Below are 24686 nucleotides of genomic sequence, written 5' to 3' on the forward strand. Positions count from 1 at the left end.
GGTGAGGAAAGCAGAGGAGGGGAGTTGTTCAGAAGGAGGGATAGAGGAAGAGGAGGTGGTGAAAGTCTGAATAAGAAAGCCGCTCCCCCGTCCCGCTTCCTCGAGCTGCCCGCAGATCGGAGAGCAGCAGCCGATCAGCAAGACAATCACGTCCTTATTTGGATTGAACTAATCGTGAATGAACAAGACCCCGACGGAGCACCAACAGCCCTGCTGCTGTGACGTCAGTGTCCCCCACTAAACTGACCGTCATGCTGTCCCCGGGATTCTGCGTGTCTCTGCTCGCTGTATCTTTCGCACTGTGGCCGCCTGCGGTCCGGGCGGCGTCCTGCGAGTCGGTGCGGATCCCTCTGTGCCGGTCCATGCCGTGGAACATGACTAAGATGCCGAACCACCTCCACCACAGCACACAGGATAACGCCGTGCTGGCCATCGAGCAGTTCGAGGGACTAGTGGGTGAGTTACTGCCATGATGTTCACTATTTCGGTCTATCAGGCTAATTAGTTATGGACGTCCTTAATTAACCGACAAACTCCAACTTCGGCTAAAACTCATTTTTACAGTTTATGTCAGTTCCCGAATCATTTCCATTTTCTGTTATGTTTTTTTCACACTACAGTTTTTCCTTTGTGCACAATGTGCAGCCTTAAGTTTACATTAGGAATAGCTTGTTAGCTACGTTTTTCACAAACAAGACAGTTGAAGACATCAAGAAACACACGGCAGTATAGGAATGGGAAAATGAAATAAAAATGTTCTGATCGTTTTGTTCACTAATATACAAATACGATGTTATATTGGTTGAATAGGATGATCATGATCAGTGATCAACACAATCATATAGCTGCCCTGCTACTGAAGTAATATTGTCGGAAAGGTGTAATTTATGCTTAAAAAGTGACTTCCATAATCATTTAAAGGTCAAGAGCAGAAAGGATTAGTCGAATTTTCGGTTAGTAGATTGACAGAAAAGTAATCATCAACAAAGTTGGTTCCATTTTTTTTTTCTTTTTTTTTGAGCAAAAATGACATAAATTCATTGGTTTCAACTTTTCAAGAGTTTCAAGTCTACTATGATCATATTAGCACATTATACACCAAATGATTAAAAAATACTTAAATAACATCAAAAGTAGACTAATCATGACAACCATGAGTGTATTAATGATACTGTAAATATTATTCAAGCACATGCTGAAAATTATATTTGATGGTTAAAAACAAACAAAAAAATCCAAAGTGGCTTCAGTAAGTTAAGAAGCTAAAGGTTAGATTATTTAATGGCTGAACTGAACTGATTTAACTGGGTCTTATACAGCTGTTACTACCAGGCAGCTTTCAGAGCATCATGTTGTCAACCCAGATGAGTCAGAGCAACTTGCAAATGAATGAGAAATCAAGAGATTAATTGATTAATAAATTAGATAATCATTAGAAAATATTGATAAAATTGGCACCTGTTATGATAATCACTTAATTGTTTAAGTAATTATTTTCTAGCAAAAGCTGCAAACATTCTTTAGAATCAGCTTCTCAAATGTGAGGGTTTGACTCACTTTTTTTTTTCAGTTTTGAGATGTTATTTTGGGCCAGAGGACATTGTGATGGGCAGATTAATTTGTGAATTAATAATCATTAGTTGCAACCTAACCTTGAATTGTTTTGTTTTTTTTTAAGTAAAAGAGAAAGAAAGAAAAGTAAAGGAAGAAAGTGGAAGAAGGAAGGAAAAGTAAGAAAAAGAGACAGGATTGAAAAGGTATAAGAAAGAAAAAAAAACCATATTTCCTCACTTCCCTCTGGTATATCTTCGTATGAATAGTTTTAGTTTTATTCGACCAGATTTTGAGATATCAGTCTTTGTGTTTTCACCCTGCTACAATGGAAGTGAATGGATTTGTGGAGTTTAACATTCAACATTAACTGCATTCCCTACTTAATGAGTTAAGTGCAATTACATGAAATTAAACCATTCACTTCTATGGATTGGAAGACATAAAGATCTTGTTACATTACATTTCCATTCTGCAAATATGCCTCTGATTTATTGGATACATCAAAGAGTGACTGATGAATTTAACTATGCATTTGTTGTTACAACGTTATTTCCTGGCCATGTCCAGCAAACCAGAAGGTCAGACTTCACATGTTTTTCAGCTCTGACCATGTTTATGTGATGATCAGCTAATAGAAACGGTTATACAATGTAATGGAAGATTCATGGTTCCTGAGGTGTGCCATAATTTTTCAAAGGCAATTGTTTTATGTTTGCAGTTGTACTCTCTAAACAGTTTATAATTGCCATTATTATTGATTACCGTGCATGGGGCAATTTAGCTGTCCCGAAATGTGATGTGGCTGTAATAAAAGAATATTTACATCCAGTCTAATAATTCTACTTTCAGTGCCAGTTAATGGGAGTTTTTCCACACACTGTTTAGCAGTGACATAGTGTGGTACATTAGTACCATGCTGCATTTCATCTAGGTGTGATCAAAGGTACAAGACCACAGCTGTGATGGTAGGTGCAGTCAGAGTTTCAGAAGACTACACTGAATACAAAGAGGCCAGTGCTATCTTTTTCCTCCTTCTAATTTTTGAAGAGTAACACCAAACATAAAAGTTCAATTTTATTGAATTGCTATAAAATAGTTTAAGGCTGTTGTTACCCTGACCACAGGCAAGCAGGTTACTTTGCAAATGTAAATGTTTAAATTTGGCATTTCAATGCTGTAAGCACCAAAAACTGATTCCATTTACCCCTGTTTCATTGGAGGTCAAAATTTCAGAGACTTATATCTCAAAATCTGGACAATTTTTAAAAGAAAATCTGCAGAAGAAATGAACTAGCTTTCTGCTGGAACAGAGGTCTGAACCTTTCAGCGTGAGCGGCAGGAAACCTTAAACAGGCAGTTCACTTAGAGATCATGGAAACATTTTAGAGGAAATGGGGGAAAAAATGGCTCATGTAACAGCAGTCAGTGACCAAACAGCCTTATTTTGAAGAGTCAGGCAGAATTACAGTTGGTTTCTGGTTTGACTGTACCTCTGGTCCAAGATGGCCACATATCACTGCCCTGGGTAGTCACTGGAGTGTGCTGAAAGTGTGCTGAAAATACAAAATCCTGGTTGAAGTTAGGGATGTTCCAAACAGAACGTTTTAACTTGGACTTTTCAAGTAGTATAAAAGTAAGAAAACACTCAAACAACAGTCAAAAGTGAGCTCATTTAATCTGTAACATTCGCTTCAGGAGCCTCAAGGCCAGGACCAGCAGGCTGAGCAACAGCTTCTTCCCCAGGGCTGTCTCCTTACTGAACTCAGCCCCCCACTAACACCCTCACCCTACACCACACTCCACTACACCACCCTATCCTAACTGAGTACTACGTACTGAGTGTTGCACTAGTTCCTCTATCTCACTGTTAATATAGTTAGCCTACTGCCTATCGCTGTACACACCATATTGTCCATTGCACTAGTGATTTATAGCTTAATTTAACATCTGTAAATATCATTTGTAAATTGTGTTATAGTTTCCGCCTACACTAGATGCACATTAAAGCACATATCCATCTGTATAGTATGTTCATAGTTCTTAGAATCTCTGTATATTACGACAACTACCTGTGTATCATGTTTATAGTATATCTGTAGCATAGACACCTGTACATACCCTGTACATACTGTAAATTATTGTATATCTGGCACTTACTGCTTATTGCACTTCTGGTTAGATGCCAAACTGCGTTTCGTTGCATTGTACTTGTACATATGTAATGACAATAAAGTTGAATCTAATCTAATCTAAACATTGTCCAAAAAATCTTGCGTAAGAGCCAATTGAAACCATTGATCACAATCTTCAGTAACATCTTACACAACAAGTAACCAGTGTTGTTAACAATAAGAACAGATGCTAACATTTTGTAAAGCAAAATTTGGCTATGATGTGACATTACGTGACATTTCAGTTTTCAGTTCTCAAATCATGTTAGTATGTAATGTTAGGCCATATAGTCAGGGTAGCAAATGATTCATTCACTCACCACAGTTACTTAGCAGTGTCTAGTGAAACAACAGAGTCCAACACCTTGTTTTGTTTCTTGTCTTGATGGAATACTTGTTTCTCACCGCTAATGTTCTTCAGTGTGTTACACTAAATAATCCATAACCATTGCCCATAAATCTCATCAGTACAACAATGCAGTGTTTAGTTGGCGCTCAAAAAATAATTTGTGCTTCTCTGTGAAGCAACACCTGTACCCTTTGTCGAAGTTCCCCTGAGAATCAAAGCACAAAGATGGTCTAATTTCTAGGTCTTCTTGAAAGCTGTGCAGTCTGGTGGTGTTTTTACAGCTGGGAAAGCAATAGTGCTGACCCATTCTGTCCACTAGCTTATATTAAAACTAAAACTAACTGATGCTAAATCAAACAAGTTTAACTGTGAGCTAAAGCTAACCTGCAACCACTAAAAACAGAAAACATCCAACAACCTGCCTCCAGATCAGCCACTCACAAAATTCAACTGCAGTAGCTTGGTTTCAATGCTATGCATATTTATTGCATAAAATGTAAAATTAATATACCTTGCCTGAGGAGATGAAGAGAACACATAGGAAAGGGGCTAACTGAATGCAGGGAACTTAGACAAACTGACAAAACACACAAGGAGAGCACAGGTATGTGAAGGGTGAGGTAGCATTACACATGTGAAAAAGGAGGAAAAACAGTCAAAGACAGGGAATGAAAAGCTAAATAGGACACAGGGGAAGAAAATCTACAGAATGAAAAAGGAAACTAACAAAACAGAAGCTTCAAACCACAACAGTTAAACTCAGTGTAGAGCGGGTTTAACAGCATATCACTGTGTAAATATCATACTTTCACATTTCTTCATGCCTTCTTCATCCCTTATAATACCAGGTCCTCCTCCTTCTCTCTTAGGTCTTTTCACAACTGCTTCCAACTACAAGTCAAAAATGAGACCAAATTATTATTTATGTAGATTCTCTTTACCACCTGTCTATTAAATAGTTGATCATTTTTAAACTTTGAAGGCTGAACGTTAATGCAAGTGATTCAGATGTATTTTCTCTTTCAAGTCAGTGATTTCAAGACACTCTTCAAGACCTGAAACTGCTGATGTGTGGGCAGCACAACTCTTTAAAAGAAAAATGTCAGAACTACAAAAAGATGATTGCTAAAACTCTCTAAATAAGACATGTTGGAAAAAAGGCTATTGATCTTGATATGATATTGATCTGTCCTTTATAGCGCATACACAGCTTTATTCATAAATTATCCATATTTTGAGATTTCTGCCTCCACACATAGATTTTATTTTACACTACTCATTCTGAAAAATTATTTTTTAAAGTATTGAGAGAATCTTATGGATGATATGCAAAAGCTTCAGATTTATTAGACATTTATCATAACAAAAATGTCATAGACTGGAACCCATTCTCTTTTTGCGAGTTGGATTGAAACTGAACTGGTATTCAACTCAATTCTTTGTCCTCTCTCATCAGAACAGAAACTTCTCTGTGTATTTTTGATAAGTTGAGTCAACGCTGCTCTGCATGTCTGCATGTCTGCATGTCCTGTACATGCACTATCTCTATTTGACCCTAAGAATAGTTTTTTGGTTTTCAGTTGTTTTACAGTATACAATATGTCTCGTGTCATTTTATCATGAAGAAGTTGCAAAACATGACTATCTTAATGTCTATTTCTGTGACAATTTTCCAAGTCACCCACTGAAAATACCCAAAATCACAGCTTACCTGGATGTCACTTGATGGAGGTGAAAGCAGTCTTTTAAATCAGTTATTGTTATACCAGGTTGCCCGCATAATGCACTTTGTTGCAATGATATACAGTTCCCTATAATTGCCTCATCACCCTTGTCTGTGCCTAGTGATTTTCGGCAAAGCCTCTGTCATGTCCAAAAAACGATGTTAAGTTTATTCAGTCAATTCAATCTCGTGTCTGTGTTGTCTTCTGATTTCCTGTTTTATTTTGTCACTACTTCCTGTCTGTTGTCGCCAGCTTTGCTTTTTCCCTTTGTCTGTTTTCCCTCCTTTGGGATTACTTGTCTGCGTCCTGATTGTTTCCACCTGTGCCCTTACCTTGTGTGTATATATAGTCCTCGCCCCCCTTTGTCCTGTGCCAGTTCATCTTGTCCCTTGTGTCAGACAACCAGCGTCATCTCCAAGCCATTGCCAGGTCTTATTTATTAAGGTTATTTTGTTACTTTGGTCCAGTGGTTTTCTTGGCCTAGCTTCAGTCTAGTGAGTTTTTGTTTCTTGGTTTAGTGTAGGTTTTCTCTTCTGTTAAAGAGTGATTTTCAGTTTTTACTTTTTTGAATAAAAACTTTATTTTAAAACTTTGAGAGTTGTGTGTTTGGGTTCTGGTCCATAGTTAAGTCATGACACTCTGCAGTTTATAAGAACAGAAGTCGTCTCACTGGAAATCATGCTGAGCAACTCTCTTTTTGCTCCACAGTGTGGTCCTGCCGAACTGAGACAACGAGTTCAGAACGGGGATTAAATTTCAGTAAAAATGAAAAAAGTTTTACTCGATTGATTTGTTTATACTTTAATTAACTAATAAAACTTAGTGTAATTATTTACATTTTCAGTGGAATTTATAAGAGATGCTGCTCGGAGCTCTGTATACTTGAGACAATGTTGAAAAGCAGCATTTGACTTAATATATGCTTGAACACATTTTATCAATGTTTTGTGCTAGAGTTTATGCTCTCAGAAGTGGAGGAAGTACTCAGAGCTTTTACTCTGTAAAAGTTAATATTTTTGTAATACTTCAGCTTTGTTTTTCTTGTTGTAAATATTACTTTTCATCACTTTTCTAATTCTGTATTTATATTGTATGTTTGCACCTTATGCCAAGACAAATTCCTTGTATAAACATATGTGTAAACATATGTAGCAAAGTGATTCTGATTCTGATTCTGAAGAAGCAAGATCATGAAAGGCCAGAGGGTCAGACTTAAATCTACATATTGAACACAACAAGCTAACTTAAAATTATCCGCTTAGAATCCTGCAATCAGTCATCGCTTATCAGTTTACCACGTCTTTACACAATTTTCCTTTCAGTAAAACAAAATAATCCTTGAAAAGGTAAAATAATCCATTTGGTGAAAGGACAGTTGTACTTCAGCAGTTCAGTTCAAATTTGTAATACTGCAAAATTCCTGCAATTTCCTTCCATTATCCTCATAAATTGAATGTCCATAATGTTACATTGTGATGAGAATGAAAAACAGTTGTGACAAGTCCATCAAAGTAGCCCTTTCCAAATGAAACTTGTTTTATTACTAAAAGTAACTTCTCATTTACAATTAGCAAGGCTCTAAAACCTCGATTCTCACATCAAAACAAACCCCAAGCTGGTTATCTGAAAAAAGGTGAAAGGTCGTTGTCAAGATTGGGCGGCGTCCTGACGCAGAAATGAGCTGAACCCCGGTGCAGAGTCAAAAGGAGCAGGCTGGCGTGGTGGAGGTCCAAAAACAATTGTCTTTAATTAAACAAAGCTAAACTCAAAAACACACTTACTGTGGCAAAAAGCTACAAAAACAAGGCATGGCATGGCATGGCAAAATTAAACAAACGTTCCTGGCAAGACATGGAGAAAACGCAGATCCTGGCATAGCATGGAGAAAATTGCAGACGCGCTGACAACAGTGACTGGGAAGACAAGGACTAAATAGACAAGACAACGAGACACAGGTGACACACATCAGGAGGGAGAAAGCAATCAGGAAAACTAAAAGCAAAGCTACATGAGAACAGGGCACACAGGGGAAGAGACACTTTCAAAATAAAACAGGACATGACAAAAACCTTTAACATAATACATGGAAGCACAAGACAAACATGGACAGAAATCAAAAGACAAAGCATAACAAAAAACACCAGGCATGACAGTCATGTTTTGAACCTGGGTCTTCTGTGATACTCTAAGCTTGTTCTGTGTAATCAACCCTCTAATTAACAAAGCACAAAATTAACTTCTTTACAATGAGCTAATATCAGTCAAAACTGACATGTTTCATCGTGCAAGCACTTCATCCCAGTGCTCCCCAGAGCTTTGCCAAGGCTTTGTTGCCTTACTCTCTTTAACCAAAAACAGAACAGGCTGAATAATGATCCTTAAAGTGTTGTCGCAATCTGAGAGATGGGAGAGATTTCACAAAACCAAGCAGGTAGTTAAATGTTTAAAGTTAAATGTTAAATGTGTACATTTCTGTTGTTCTGAGCCATCAGATAACCGTGAATTACAGTAACATTATAGTAACAGTATATCAGTTTTAATAGATATTTAGTAGCGTTGATTCTGGTCCAAATCTTGAAATTTTAGTGTAAAGTACTTGAATTTTCCATTTTGTGTTATAAATATGCACATGCATAGGTATATAATATGCATACCTCTACAGGCTGTAACCTGGCTATTACAACTGAATTCTGTAAGTGGCTGAGCTGGAGGCAGGTGACGTTATGGAGGCAGCCTACATCACCAATCAAGATGATGATTGCCCACGTGATGTGGCTTACGTGGCAAACAAAGGAGGACAAAGGGCAAAGACCCTCGAGCATCACGTGTCTCGCGAGATGGAGTCAGCAAAAAATGCAACGTATGAGGGTCGCAGTGGCCTTTCACTACCTGACCTCACCTCGGACCCCCGTGGAGATGGCTGGACCACAGCCAATGTCCGTGTCGGGTCGGAGTTTGAATTCAGGATTTACAACTAGGTGTACGTCATGGGGGGGTCTCTAATGGTCAGTCACTCTAGTTCAGGTCTCTTTGGGTACATGTAGGCCTCTCTATTGTTCTCCCGAGCACATGGCTAGAGATCCCAACATATAAAACCGGGGTCTTGGCACTTTGCCTACCATTGAGAGTTAGGAGTGGTTTTAGCGGATTATGTTGATTTAATGTTGTGACGGACTTGTTTCGTTGCACTGTTAGCATAGATATTTTGGTGTTTATTTTGTAGTTAATTCTGTGTTTCCAGTATTCAGCAGAATAAGCTGATTCTGTTTAGTTAGCAATTTTAGACAGTTGTTAGGTTGCAGGTTAGCTTTAGCTCGTAGTTTTAGCGCATTGTTTAAATTTGCATCAGTTGGTTTTAGTTTTAGTATTCATTAGCTAGTGGCAAGATACATTCACACCAAATGCATTCTACTTCTGACAACTGACAACTCTATGATATGTTTAGTTAGTTTGACAGCATGGGAGTTGATAGGGAATTTTCTAGCAAAGCCAACTTTCAAATGTAAGTCAGCTACCCAGCAGCCTAAAGCATAGCCAGTGTTTCCACAACCATGGTTTTAAACAGAAAAACATGCACAATAGTGGAGCTGAAGTTTCATTATAGCTCACATAGATATTCACATAGATACTCACATAGACACACCTTCTTAATAGTTTTTTTTTTTTTTATTTTCAACATTGAACATTAATACTGAAGACATCCAAATTATGAAAGAACACATATGAAATTATGTAGCAAACAAAAGTGTTAAACAACTCAGAATATGTTTCAGATTTTAGATTGTCCAAAGTAGCCACATTTAGCTTTGATGACAGCTTTGTACATTCATGGCATTTTCTCATCAGATTCTTGAGGAGTCACCTGGAATGGTTTTCCAATCAGAGTTGTGCCTTGTCAAGAGTTAATTTGTGCCATTTCTTAACTTCTTAGTGTGCTTTAGACCATCAGTTGTTTTGTGCAGAGAACAGGTGGGTTCAGAGTCAATGCCCGTATTAGTGCTACTACAACTACTGTACCAAAGATACTCTCACTGGCTAATTAGCTAACAGTCCTGGTGATACACCTGTCTCCCTCTTCCTGCCTATTCAGGTACTGGCTGCAGTCCGGATTTGCTCTTCTTCCTGTGTGCCATGTATGCTCCCATCTGCACCATTGACTTTCAACATGAGCCCATCAAACCCTGTAAGGCAGTATGCGAGCGGGCAAAGTATGGCTGTGAGCCAGTGATGAAGCGTTACAACCACAGCTGGCCTGACAGCCTGGCATGCAGCGAGCTGCCACTGTACGACCGTGGAGTCTGCATCTCACCTGAGGCCATCGTCAAAGCAGAGGGACCAGGTATCATTATGTTTATCATTCATGTTCTTGTCATCATTACGTTTTTCTCCCAAGGCAGCTGAGGGCTGACATTCTAACATACTGACTGCTTTTATTCCCCCAAACAATTGTTTACTATAATTGATTTATAATCACTGTTGAAATAAAATAAATAATTCCACATGAATTTCAAAGGACGACTTTTTCGCACATCTATGGGCATGGTGTACAATGTCAAAATGGATGAAAGTGCGATGATATGGTAATAAATGACAATTGCCAAAGCCTGCTTCCATTAGTTACGGTTGCTAAGCTTCTATCAGTTGTTTATTTACTTGCTGGGTTTTATTGGCTGCAGCAATTTAGCAAATTAAGAGACTAAGAACCTCTCAGATGTATACCATCTAATCTAACCAACTAAATAGTTTGCTATAAACTCACACACCCCTGTTAATGACTCAAAATGCAGGGTAATGAATAAAGCTATTTCGCTCTCAAAAAAACATTGGCCATCAGGAAGCAGTTTTCCCTCTTTAACTGAGCCCTACCTGTATTTTCTATCATGTTTCTACACTCAGCAGTTTCTGCTCCCTCTCAAACAGATAACATGAGTCATTTCCCCTCTGACTTCACCCCCACAGACTTTCTCAAAGAGCTCTTTGATACATGCAGCCCACTCATTTTACACTCTATAAAATGCTTACTGTCCTTTTTTCACTTAAACCAGCCCTGGACTAGCAAGTCCTGAAGAATCACGCTGTTTGACCTCCTGAACACCCACATATCCCTGAGTTGCTCTGGCTTGGCTCAGCTCCTCAGGGTTTTGGGATTTGCTGAGGTTCACTTAGGGTAAATGGCTCAAGTCATTCCAGTGATTTTCAGCGGCGCTCCAGTCTGAAAGTCACTGTTCAGAAGTTTGCCTTGGGTTAAACAGAAATTTAATGCAGTTTTGCTTGCTTTCCTGTTGCTCTGACATTGGAGAATTGTCAAGTGCAAAGCTCTGATGTCATAAAATCATGAAAAGTAATCTTTGCAGGTGACAACAGGTGATGAGTAAAAGATACTTAGAGTTTAGTGGTTTTGTTAGACTGTGATTAAACACAGTAGTTATGAGCTAAAATGCTACTGTTAGCATCTAACAAACTCAGAATGATATTAATGAGAATCAGAATTTCTTTATTTATCCCCGAAAGGAAATTCTTTAACATGTTGATGGTTAATAGGGAGGCTATCCACCTTAGTTTCAGTGTCAGGTGAGTTTCACACAGTTGGATGTTCACACATTTCTGACACAGTCTTGTATCCATGCAGCTGCAATACTGCATGAGGGAAAAAAAACTCTTATGATAAGTTTACCTTTTCAGTGTATTCTATAATTACAGTTACAGTCATATGGAATACCATGCAGTCAAAAAAACATGATCAGTTACCAAATGAGCCATTTTCTGGCCAGAGGGAAGTTTAGGGCAAGCCACAAAGTATGGTGGCGTTACCTTGGGAGGGAAGAAAGCCGGTGACAAAGTCCAAAGAATTGTGAGACCAGAGTCACCATGGTAGAGGCTGGAGAAGTAACCTGCAAGGGGCGATGCTGAGCCTTGTTTCTGGAACAGGTGTGACAGGCACTAACAAACTCCCTCATGTCAGCGTCCATTAATGGCCACTAAAAGTGGTTCTTGACCAGCTCCAGGGAGTGGTCTGCTCCAGGATGACAGGCGAAGTGGGAGGCAAGAGCCCAGTGGAGGACCTGGGAATGAATATCCAATGGGACAAACAAACGATTGGCAGGAACACAATCAGGCACTGGAACTCATTTCTGAGCTTCTCTAAATAAAGACTCAGTCTCCCAGGAAATAGGTGCAATAACATAGTCAGCAGAGAGAATGGGTTCTGGGACTTTGCCCCCATCATTAGTGGAGAATAGGCAGGATAAAGCATCTGGCTTAACATTTCTGGACCCTGGCCAGTAGGTTGTGGAGTGAAATTAAATCTGGTAAAGAAAAGTGACCACCTAGCTTGCCTAGAGTTTAGCCTCTTAGCAGATTGGTTGTAGACCAAATTATTGTGACCAGTTCAAATCACAAACTGTACCTCAGTTCTTCTTTGCAGGAGTCAGGTGGCCAGGGAAGAAAGGGAAGGGATGTAGCTTCTGGCCTTCACTGGAGAGTTGAGAAAACATGGCTCCCCCACCTGCATCAGACGCATCTGCTTCAACAATGAACTGTCTAGAGGGGTTTGGATGAATTAACACAGGTGCAGAAGTAAACAGTCTTTTAAGTTCTTAAAAGCTGCATTTGCCTCAGGGTTGTAGTCAAAAGAAGTCTTGGCGGAGGTTAATTTGGAGGAAGGTGCCACTACTCTGCTGAAGTCCTTAATGAACCAACAATAGAAGTTGGCAAAACCCAAAAAGCTCTGCAGCTGCTTCAGTTTGAGGTTGAGGCGCGTTTGCCACTGCCTGTACTTTCTCTTGATCAGTTCTCATTTGTCTCAATGATGAAACCCAGGAAACTAACTGATGAGTAGCAAAACTTGCACTTTTCTGCCCTCACAAACAACTTGTTATCCAACAAACATTGTACAACTTGATGGACATGGGCTAAGTGTTCATCCAGGTTCTTAGAAAAAATCAAAATGTTTAAATAGACAATCACAAAGCAGCTTAGAAAATCCCTAAGGACATTGTTTACAAAAGCCTGGAAAACTGCAGGGGCATTAGTTAAAGCAAAGGGCATTACTTTACTCAGAGTGGCCTAATGGCATATAAAATGCTTATTAAACATCTTCCACTCGTCCCTTTTGCAAGTACGGACCAGATAGTAGGCATTTCAGAGATCAGGTTTAGAAAAAGCAGTAGGTCCTGTAGCGTCTGGAAAGCTGAATTGATTAGCGTTAGGAGGTGTTCTTAACAGTAATATTACTTAGCACCTGGTTGTCAATGCATGGTCTGAGAGTCTTATCCTTCTTTGCAACAAAAAAGAAGTATGCTCCTGGAGGGGAGGAGGACAGCCGAATAATGCTAGCAGCTAGAGACTCCTTAATTTATTTTTCCATCTCCTCTCTTTCCACCTTGGATAAGTTATACAAACAACCAGAAGGGAGAGGAACACCAGGCAATAAATTTATCATGCAGTCATATGGCCAGTGTGGTGGGAGAGACAAAGCCCTGTCCTTGCTCAATACTTCCCCAAAATCGTGGCACACCAAGGGTCCAACTGCTCCAACTGCTCAAACACAGGAGAGGACAGGACATGAGTGCCCTCTGGAGGCGACAAAGCAGATCTGAGACAAGAACTACAACTGACAATACGGCTAACAGACCAATCAATTAATTGATTGTGGAGCACTAACCAGAGGAAACTTATATAAGGATTATAGGTGTTGCAGGAGCAGAGATAATGTTAAGTTTAATTGACTATGAATGGTTTCCTGAGAGCACAAGGGTCCGATGGGTTACTTGAGCCAAGAGACGGTCATCTACAGCTGTAGCTTTAAGAGGAGAGGGAAGGCACTCAAGAGCCAGACCTGTCTGGGAAGGTAACTCAAAATCAAAAAAAATATCCTCAGCAGCAGAGTCTATGAGCAAGCAGGAGAAGATAAAACTGACCAGTAGTTAACAAAAAGCAACTCTGAAGTGTGAAATTTTCTAGCAAAAGATCTACAACAACAAAAACTCAGAGGAGGGAAGAACAGGAAGCAAAAGGGTGAGTTGGTCGAACACTGCAGTGGGAGGCTGACAGACCTGGGCACATAAAACATAATAAAAAGTTAGGCACAAAATCTTTTAAGGTTAAATCTTGCTCTGAGCAACTCAGAGCAAAGTCTTTTCTTCTTGGGGAGATAAATGGCTGGAACATTGATCCCGAGAAGTGGATGCAACAATCTGGTGACATTGGACTGGATGAGCCGGTCTTTTAGCATCAATCAGAAGGTGGACTGATGGTAGTGAAGTACTTTCAGGTGTGCAGGTGGAAACAAGAGAACAGAGGGATCCCACTCAGCACACCAGCAAGGAAGAGACCACGCAGATAAACAGGAGGGGGAAGAAAAAAAAGAAAGGACAAAACCAAAAGAACCAAAAGCACAAGGGAGGGGGAAACCAAGGAGAACACAGGGGAAGTGAGAAAGGACAAACAACAGATCCTGACACATATATAATATTTTAAATGGTCTCTTCAAATTTAGGTTTTTCAGTCACATTCTTTACAGGTATTTGGTCCCAAAACATATGGTTTTAAACAAATAACAACCAATCAGTTATGTAACAGTGAGCTATCTAAAAGAAGAACAAAGTTAACAGACATCTGATAGGAGAATGTGGTCTGAAAGTCATTTTAGGGCCCATTCACGAGAACCTCCGGCAGCATGCTCACTGTAAGTTTACATATTATAATCTGTAGGAAATGTCAATAAATGGAAAGGGGACTAAATCAAACCCAGAAGAATTTTGGCTATATATCTGCAATTAATTTGCAGTGATTGCTGTTTTATAGGGACACAATTCATAATTCTTGACTGTCCTGACTACCATTTTTATTTTTGATTTTAATTATCCACAAAGATTTGAAGCCTCAATGGGGTGACACAGTTGTATCTGTACTTTTGAGATGGGTTGAACGTGGGTGCGGTAGGTTGAAGCTTTTCCTCATTAAGAAAGATTCTGCTCTGTTCTTTTACACATCCCAAAGATCTCACACACACACAATCCATGGGTCTTATTTATCATCAGAATCAGAATATTTTTTTTTATTGATCCCTGGGGGAAATTGGGTGACTGATTGTTGCTTATGTACAAAAACGGGGCCTGGAAGAGGTGTATGCCACTTTCTAAGCTAATTTAATTCACTTAAGCAAGTTTAATTTAATTTAATATGAAAAAGAGATCCACTCTATAAACATTCAAACTAGATGTCTTATTTACCCTTGTGCCTCTAGTGGGACATAAACAATTCCCTTAGCACCTGTCAATTTGAAGATGTAAAATGTTCGTTTGGTATTTCAGCAGCACTCTCTTATCATCACATGTGCCATCCCTGGAGTTGAGATGAGAGCTTCAAACTGTATTGAAAATTTTCCAAGATTAGAGAAGTTATCCAAAGAATTGCAGAACAGAGTCCTTAATAGCTAATATTTTCTAGTATTGTGTATACACAAAGTACAATTTTAGTTTTCATGTAGTTTGTGTGTGTGAAATCACTGCAGTTAACACAGCTGTGCTGGCAGATGTAGAGAGCACAGGGAGAGAGCATGGTAGCTTCCACGTGCACAGATTATTTTTTGGCATGCACCATTTTCAACTTTTCTGCACACGTAAACCACGTGTCAGCATCACATCCTCACCCAACAATTCCTCCAAGGTGATAAGCTCCACCTCTGTGTTTTCTTCTCCCAGAAGCTTTCCCCTGTGGACAATAACTATAACACGGGCAACTGGTCAAGGAGGTGATCGAGGAGTGGCATCATTGGTTGGCAAGGCTGATCAGCCATTGCTAGTTGAGACACATCATAAGAACCTGGAATATATCAATATATCAAGCAACTCAATGCCAGACAGGCAAGATGCCCTGTATAAACTTTTTGACCTGCACCCTGCTCCTAGTCTCCTGCCTGCATTTTACCTGCTTCATGTATTGTTGGGCGTTCACGTGGCAAATCAAAAAGAGGGTTAAGGAGGCTTCTGCCCAAGTCATTTACTGGGCCCATACCATGCGTCTCTCCCGTCATCCTGGGATTGCAGAACTTCCGGCAGTCGTCTATGGAGAGGGATGTTGAGGAGTATGCAGCCACCTGTTTACTGTGCATTTGCAACAAGGCCTCTAGGCATCCTCCCTCATCGACCCTGGTCAGACATCTCCCTGAACCTCGTCACAAGATTACCTGCCACACACTTTGTGCCATCCTATTGTCCCCATTTCCAAACTGGTGAACCCTGTGGTGCTTCGCCTACAGCTGTGCAGGGTTATAAGAATTCACCTTATATTTTATGTGGCCCACCCTCCCCTCAGTCTCAGGTTTTCAATTCCTACCGAAAGCTCATAACAATAAGTGAGGACTGAAACATCCGCATCAATCTACCTGTCAATCTTGCATTCAAAGCAAGATTCTAACCTACTTGAATTCTTATACTTGGGACAGCACTTCTGTTCAAACCCTGAGGATAAGGATTAGCTCCACTCTGACTATATCATCACTCTAAAAATATCACCAACAGTTCTCCAATAAAGTGCCAGGTTAAAATGTAATTCAGTATTCTTTGCTCCCTCCCCCCTTTGCACACAATTTCTGATATTGCTAACTGGTGTCCTAAGGGAGGCCCCACTGCATGAAACCATTTAAACATCTTCCCCTTTTCCTATTGCATAAAATCAAGAAACAAGGGAATGTATTTTCTTCCTTTCTGACACTGACTGGTGTCTTTCTGTGTCTGTGTAGACCCATACTACCAGGATCCAGCCAGGTGTAACCCAGGTGAGGCTGACCTTAGACCTCCTCTCTGCCTGTTCTGTGATTGCTTTCCAAGAAGCTAGCCTGTTGGATTATCTGGTTGATTAGACATGTGTCTGATTAGATTTGACACATCATTACATTGGACAGAATCTCCACAAATGACAGCAACAGTGTAGCCAGTTGGTGACATCTGCACAGTCTGTTTTTGTTAATGTTAATGTGCATCTGAAGTTAACCAGTCTAGAAACCAGCTGAACCTATTTGCTAAAGATCTTATTTATTCTGGATTTAATCTTCTGACAGAATCCAGCCCAGACTTTCCAATGGACTCCAATAACCTTCACTGCAGAGGACCAAATGGAGGTAACCCTCCTGTTTATGTGTGTCTATTTCTGTTGCAGATCTGGCTTCTCCTCCTTGGAAGAGCATGACTTTTAGAGACCGTTGAAGGTTAAGATTACTCTTTCTCATGCTGTTAAATGAGAAAATCAGTACCACTCTTATGTCTGAGCTAAAGCCAATAGTCTATATATAATAATAGTCTATATATAAACAGCAAGATTTGGTCTGCCCAGAGGTAATGACACCTACAATGACACCTAAAGCTCACCAATGAACACATTATATCTGTTCGGTGTAAGTATAAGAATTGAAGTGTAAAAACAACTGGTTTTATATGGGATTATGTGTTAGCCTCTTTTAGTGTATAGACTATTTCTTGGCTGGGAGCAGTGACTTACAGTGATGTCAGTTTTATGCACAGAATTCAAGTACTCAAACAAATGGTGGAAAATAATTGTATTGTGAATAAGATAGCAAAATATTTTAATAGTGATGTCACAGCTTGTTAGTGCCTTGGGAATTTTGGCAAAGGATGGCCACATCCATGTCATAGAGGAGTCCAAATGCCATTCTCACTCACAAGTCATAAACATGAAACTCTTTCCCAATCCTAGCATCCTATGTGATGTCAACAAAAAATGAGAAATTTAGTCTGGAAACATGGATTTTTAATGAGGTGGAGCCTTAACATATTTTGTTTGTGTTTCTTTCAAAAAGTATGATCCTCCACTTTGTGTCTGTGTGTGTTTTTGTGTCTGTAGATCGGTGTAGATGTAAGATAGTAAGAATGGCTTTGAAAACCTATCTGAGGAACAACTACAACTACGGTAAGTCATTTCGGATTTAATGGTTTTCCAGTTTTTTTACATATATGAAGCAAAAGATAATTGCCTCTTACTGTTACACTGTGTAACAGGCACTGTTGAATATATCAGCGGTATCTGCTGATAATTACATAAAACGCAAATACAAAATTTCATTAGTAATCTTACATATATATGCCTCTGACAAGGCTGTAATTTGTGGTACATTTTCAAATCAATTAAATCTATTCAAATCAATTCATCAGATCTAAATGCTCATTGTGTGAGGTTTTGAAAAGCTTACCACAAACTTCTTCAGAAGATTATCTCTCTTGCCCATTTTCCTCACACATGGAAAGGTTTTGATGCAGAAGCTGTTATTATTGAGATTGAATCTGATGTACAATAGCTTCAGGTTTCTGGCAAGGTCAGACATGATTGAAGCCATTAGTCCAGGCCACATTCACTCCATTCACAAGAGACCACATTCTGTAAATGTTCTGTTGAAAAGTTTTTTTTTCCTTTGGCATTTATGCAAGTAAGTTATCCTTAACCTTAAAAGTGAGCTACAACTGCAGTGCTTGTAACCCAAAATTAACTGCAGAAATTTGAAGCACTAAAGAAGCATCCCGTCATCCAATCCAGACAGACTTTGACCTTCATTACAACATCACTGTCCTTCAAAACGTTTGCTGTGTTCAAAGGACAAAGGTATCAAGTAGTCAAAATGAGAACTATACTCAAAGTAAATAGCTTTAATTATTCATTTTATTAAATGATTTTGATGTTGTTTTCTGTATTGATTTGCACCAGAGAGATGAGAGGTGTCTGATAACTGATTTTTAAAGAACAAATTTTTTTATTAAACAAACTTTTAAAAAGTCCTCTCTGACAAATGTGTCTGTATATGCTGATGACTCTCCTTTAGTGATCAGGGCAAGGGTGAAGGAGGTGAGGAATCTCGGTCTGGAGCCCACAGCAGTGGTGGAGGTGAAGGAGGTGCTCAAGTCTTCTCTGGTCAACATTCCCAAAGAGACACAGACACTCTACTACTCATCCTCCTGCCTGTGTCCTCCTCTGTCTATTGGGGAGGAGTATCTCATTATGGGCTATGAGAATGAGGAGACATCCAGGTATGAGCAATTCACTTTAATTCAAGGGTTAAATTAAACCCTAACCCCTCATTTATATAGCACCAAATCACAACAAAAGTTGTCTCCTAACACTTTCCAATTAGAGCAGGTCTAGAGCAAACTCTTTAATTTGATTTTTGGTACAGAGAGACCCAACAAAACCCCCATGAGCAAGCACTTGGTGACAGTGGCGAGGAAAAACTTCCTCTTAGAAGACAGAAACCTTGGAGTAGACCCCAGATCAATGTGGGCGAACATCTGCCTTGACCAGTTGGGTTGTGAGTGAGTGAGAGAGACAGAGAGAGAGCAAGGGGGGTGTGGTGTACATAAACACACATGCATAGCAGCAGATATAACAAAAGAGTATTGGAATGACAATGACTAATAATGTAGAAATACAATGGGTGGTAATCATGAGTGTCATGAGTCATGAGTGTCAAGCAGGACCACAGCAGGAAGCCCAGACACAATCCATGGGAACCTGAGACAAAAAAGCACAAAGACTCTGGGGAAGAAGTCACAACAGTTTTAATATTGACATCAGGGCTGGAAGTCCACCTGAAAAGTAAGTTCTCTTAACTTCAACTCCATGCAGGGTGTTTTGGGTAACCCATGTATCCAGTTGATAGTTATCCGACTAACTTCAGCCTGCTGGCTGATCTGCAGATGTGACTATTTTCTGAAATATGAGCACTTGATTGTGACTGCCTGGGCTGTTATTCTACACTCCATTTACCTCGAAAGTTGGAAGTCAGAGTTGGGAATGACATCACACCCAAATTGACCGCATGCTGGTACAGCAAGGCCAAGACGAACCAGCTTAACGGATGTTAGCAATAATTATGTACTACACAGTATTTTGGGCATACAAACACCATAACAACGTATACAGAATAAAGACGGACAAAACTGTGGGTCTGATTTAATGAAACATCAATAAAACATTAGTGCTAGTAGAGATTATATTTTACAGCTTTCACTGTCATTGATTAAGCCATTTTAGATATTGAGGTCAGGGTTGGTGAGGATCTCTTAACTTTCTGAATTGAAAATCTGACTTCAGGAGGCATTCAAACTGAAATGTCTGGCTGGGAACTTGGACTGGGTACTTCCAGCTTCCCAGTTGAAATGGAGCACCTCAGTAGTCTCAGAAGGTTTTTTTAAACTTTCCCTAATGTTATGACCACTTTCTGATTAATTAACCATCTAATGAGCTGAATGAGACATAACCAGATGCATCTTATCGACTTATCCATGTAATTATTAGGTTACTTACTATTACTATTAGGTTAATTACTCACCGTATGAATTACATAACATGTTTTTACTGTGTCAGGTGATGTTACTTGCACCTTCATGGAAGGCCACTTCCGCTATAAAACGCTGTGGGAAACCCTGCATAAACCTCATCCCATGATTGTCTTTGCAGATTGCTCCTTATTGATGGCTCCATCGCTCAGAAGTGGAAGGAAAAATTGGCCAGAAAGGTCAAGGTGTGATTCACATACAAATGCAGACACACAAACATCATCAGTTTTTGAGCAGTAAACACAAAATACAGTGGTGCTGATGGTTTCAGAGCAGCCTCTGTTATTTTCCATGTAAACTGACCAGTAGTAATAAACTGACTCGTAATGAACTGAATTATGTGCAGCCTGTTGGACAAGATTAATGTAGGTCTGAGTGGAAATTTGGATATGAAGTCAACACCAATGGCTATACTGTGGGTAACTGGTTAATTATGTTGTGTGAGACAACCTCGCACTAGACACCAATTGTGTTGTCAATTACGGGGCATCACCCTGTTACCAGGGACCAATAACCAAACTGGAAAAACAGATCTGGTGTTCACTGGTAAAATAACAGTTTATTGGCTGGTGACTATAAGCTCAACGAGCGAAACAATCGCGCCGAGTGTAAACAAAACAATAATTTTAACCCTTAATAACCCTTAATTTCCTTAAGGGACAGAAGCAGCGAAACAGCGAAATCGATTCAGGTGGGAAGACGGCGTAATACGTTAACTTCCGACGACCCTGTCTTGACAAACGTAACCAGAGCTCTGATGTTTATGGTTGATAGAGATGGGGAGAGAGAGCTTCATATTACTTTGAGGCAACCAACGTGCCGGATCTTCCAAGTAGTGTAGTTTTGTACAGAAGCATGAAAAGTTTCATGTTACAAAGTGATAACTTTTATCACGTTAAAAAGCTTCACTTTATAACATGATTTCCCAGGGCATGAAGTGGGAGGTCAACATCAACTTCTTCCTCAAGAAAGCCCAGCAGAAGATATACTTTCTGCAGCAACTATGGAAGCACGGTCTGCCATAGGAGCTGTTGATCCAGTTTTACACCACAGTCATCAAATCTATTCTCTGTTCATCCATCACAGTCTGGTTTTGAGTAGCCACAAAACAGGACAGAGTCAGACTGCAATGGCTTTTCGCAAAACTTTTCAGCCTTTTGTACAAAACTGCACGACCTGGAAGATCCTGCTTGTGTTATCTGTTGTCATACCAGTTCCAGTTCCACGTTTACAGTACATCTATTACATCTTGGAGTCAGTTTAACTGTCAATATGCAGGAGACAAAACAGGCCATATATGGCCATAAAACTGCTTGTCAGCCATTTGTCCCATCAAGATTCGAAGAGAGTGGGTGTATAAAAATGGCTGTAATTCCTAAATGGTTAATGCCACACTTTTGTTAAACCCCTTGAATTAAAGCTGTCTTCAGCGTGGTGGTGTACAGAAGCCAAATGCAGAATGCAATGTAAAATGTAAAATGTAATAATTGTTGTAATTGTCATAATTGTCCCAATATATACAAACCGGACATATATCTATATCTATCTATCTATCTAGATATATCTATATAGATAGATAGATATAGATATAGATATATGATCTAAAAAAATGTTGCAAAAAAAAAGAAAAAAAACCCACAAAATATTGTATCAATCATGTTAACTTTTGTGTCCCAGAAACAAAGTGGTTAGCTGTATGACATGCCTCCCCCTTTGCACCAGCAAACTTTTCAAACTTTTTATGCAACATAGTGTTAGGTTTCACAAAAATATCTGTGAGTCGTCCTAAAAGAATTTTACTTTGTCTTGTTAAAAGAGCAAACAGTCAATTTGTCACCTTCGCAATTACTCAGATTTGTTGATTAAGTTATAGCAGAAACCCTCACGATTAACATACCAAATAAACTCATAAGTCTTTCTTTTCTGTCCAGAGATGGGATCAGGTCCTGCAGGGGAAAGGTCGAGCAACAAACCGTCGGAATCGCCACTAAGATCTGACTGTGTGTGTGTGTGTGTGTGTGTGATTTTGTAAGCAGGTGTATGTGTGTTTCTGTGTGTGTGTGTGTGTGCGTGTGTGTGTGTGTGTGTGTAGATATTGCACTATCACAGGTTGTTGTAGCTGAATGAAGTTTATTTCTTCTTTTATCAGACAGTTTGAAGTCTGATCTTTGTCATTTATTTTCTTTGCACAAACATTATTCAGTGTGCGTTTAGTATGTGTGTGTTTATCAGTGTGTTTGTGTGGGGTGTGTGTATATGTGTGTTTGTATGTATACACATAAAGCACTCAATAAAAACAAGAGAAAGGATACATCTTCCAAACTGCAGTACTAAACCTATTCACAGTCATACATTATGTACATAACACTACTCTGGAACAAATTATATAATTATTTTTATTTTTAATTTTTATATTTCTTTAATGATGGAAAAGCCTTTTGAACTTGAACATTCTCAACAGTCTAGATCTGCAGCCATGATGTCTATTTTATTTAATTCTGCAAAAAAGATAAGAATACTATTCAGGCCTTGTTTAGACTGTTAACAAGCAACCAGGAAAACAAAACCAACTTCAAGAGGAGAAATAGCAGCAGCGTGTGGGCAGATCAGGAATTTACTTACTACTTATACTTAAGTAAGTATTACTGGATCCATCACTTTCTTTATTCACAATGTGTCATGACAACAGAGAAAGACAAACTGTCACAAATTGCAGTACTTTTTCAATACCATGTGTTTAAAATGATACAGTATCTACATTTGATAGTATCAAAAGCACTGAGGATGTAATAAAAAACAGATTTGAAATCATATGTTCAACCCAAGGCTGTACAGAAATTAACATTATTACAAATATGTTGCTCTGTATTCAGTATTCTGTACCAGTGCTGCGTGCAGGTTTTTTAAAGATACTGTCCCACTTTGTGCCAAGGACTTTTTTCTGTTTGCTATATCAAAAAGGTATTGAGTATTTTTCTTTTTTTTACTTGTATTGTAACAAAATTTGAAATTGTGGTATCGTGACAAATATATAATCATTGGAAATAACTTTTTTCCAATTTTAATAAATAAACATGCACTTTCGGGGGCACCATATATCAACAGTGTAAAAAGCGATTCAGGAATAAGTGTTTAATATTTTTATTCTCAGAAAACCAGACAGTTAAACACAATGTTTTTCAACTAAAGATTTTTTTCTGTGACTTGAAATACATATGTCCATGCCAGTGGATATTATGCACCAAACAGTATATTCTGTCTGTTAGATATTTAGTTTAAGTGGGCCTATTAAGATTTAATAATGCCAAGTTATTTTCGCATTACCCATTCAGATCTATAATTATTTGCACCATCTCCATTATTGAAACCTGCACAACAAGCGAACCAAAGCATGAACTTTATGTTTTAACTCAATCTCTATCCAGTTCTTACAAATTTGTATTTATTGTTCAACTTTTATTGTGCAGACAGCCAATAAAACACTGATGCACTGTACAGGAAGCTGATGCTAGAAATTGCACTGCATGAGAGCCATGCAGTCACTTCATTTTTCAGGACAAAGTGTAGAACAAATTAGTGAATAGTAGAATAGAATACTGGTTGCAGCGTTAAGACCCACTAGAAGCAAGAAAATCCTGCTTCCTGTTCCTAAAATCCTGTTTAACAGTTTAACCACCTTTGTTTTGTTTTTGTTTTTTCCCCGGCCTGTATTTGCAGGATGGCCGTTATTTGTTAATGTCTGCTGTGATCCTGGCCATTATCGAATGCCGGCTTTTAATAGACTGCTGGTTTTTATTTTAGGCGATAGGGTATTCATCTGCAGGAACTCTACCCTCTCCCTGCATATTCTTATTAGTATTTTGATGATGTTTCTGAACATCAGCCTTTCAGCAGTGGATGTGTAGACTTCAGCCAATAAGAGCATGCAGGATGTAATTTTGGGCACTACAGAAACACAACAATCAGAGTACATTCAGCCTGTTCATACTCTCTGTTTGTCATGGATGTATAAAGGGCTGCAGGTCCGTGGGTGTTTGTCCAAGGGCGGAGCTAACCACTGAGTCAGGGAGGTGGGGCCAACTGTAAATGGAGTGTTTAAAAACAGCATCCAAAAAATCTGTACGATATACATTTAATAAAAACCTTTGTTCTATTCAAGTGTCCCAGTAAGCCAATGACAGTGAGCCAGCATGCATAATATGAAGACCCCGAAACTGAAGCAGTTAAGTGGAATTCATGATCATCCATCATCAGTTTATTTATGTATTTGTTTTTTTTAAGTAGTGTGTCAAAATGTCTTCTTATAGTAAGTTTTTTTCATTGTGACTTTCACGAGCAGACTGGAGTTTCTTCTATTTAAACACAGCCTCTGATAAACAAGCAGTTCTCTCATTATCTTACAATAACTGTTCATGTAAACACACTAACACTCAATATTACACTGCATAATGTGTGTAATAACACACACACATACTAACACTTATTTTGAGCTTTGGACTCTTCACAGCAGTTTGAACCATTAAAAATAAATTTTGATGACAAA

At 39.0% G+C, this 24686-nt stretch overlaps 1 protein-coding gene across 1 annotated transcript; it reads left to right on the forward strand.

The window, feature by feature from the left end:
* On the forward strand, positions 1-24686 carry frzb (frizzled related protein). Its single transcript, XM_046404432.1, has 8 exons — positions 1-456; positions 9889-10137; positions 16543-16578; positions 16861-16920; positions 17661-17726; positions 18631-18835; positions 20265-20328; positions 22075-24686. Exons 1-8 carry the CDS (start codon positions 252-254, stop codon positions 22132-22134), a joined length of 945 nt encoding a protein of 314 aa, XP_046260388.1. The 5' UTR covers positions 1-251; the 3' UTR covers positions 22135-24686.

The sequence above is a fragment of the Scatophagus argus genome, chromosome 11 (assembly GCF_020382885.2).
Source record: "Scatophagus argus isolate fScaArg1 chromosome 11, fScaArg1.pri, whole genome shotgun sequence".
In the NCBI taxonomy this organism is placed as follows: Eukaryota; Metazoa; Chordata; class Actinopteri; family Scatophagidae; genus Scatophagus; species Scatophagus argus.

What these genes read in the sequence shown, in the direction of transcription:
- frzb (XM_046404432.1), top strand. Translation starts at nt 252, where the DNA reads ATGCTGTCCCCGGGATTCTGCGTGTCTCTGCTCGCTGTATCTTTCGCA. An exon ending in TCCAGCCAGGTGTAACCCAG is followed by an intron (nt 16,579 to 16,860) that starts GTGAGGCTGACC and finishes ATCTTCTGACAG; the next exon opens with AATCCAGCCCAGACTTTCCA. An exon ending in GAGGAACAACTACAACTACG is followed by an intron (nt 17,727 to 18,630) that starts GTAAGTCATTTC and finishes ACTCTCCTTTAG; the next exon opens with TGATCAGGGCAAGGGTGAAG.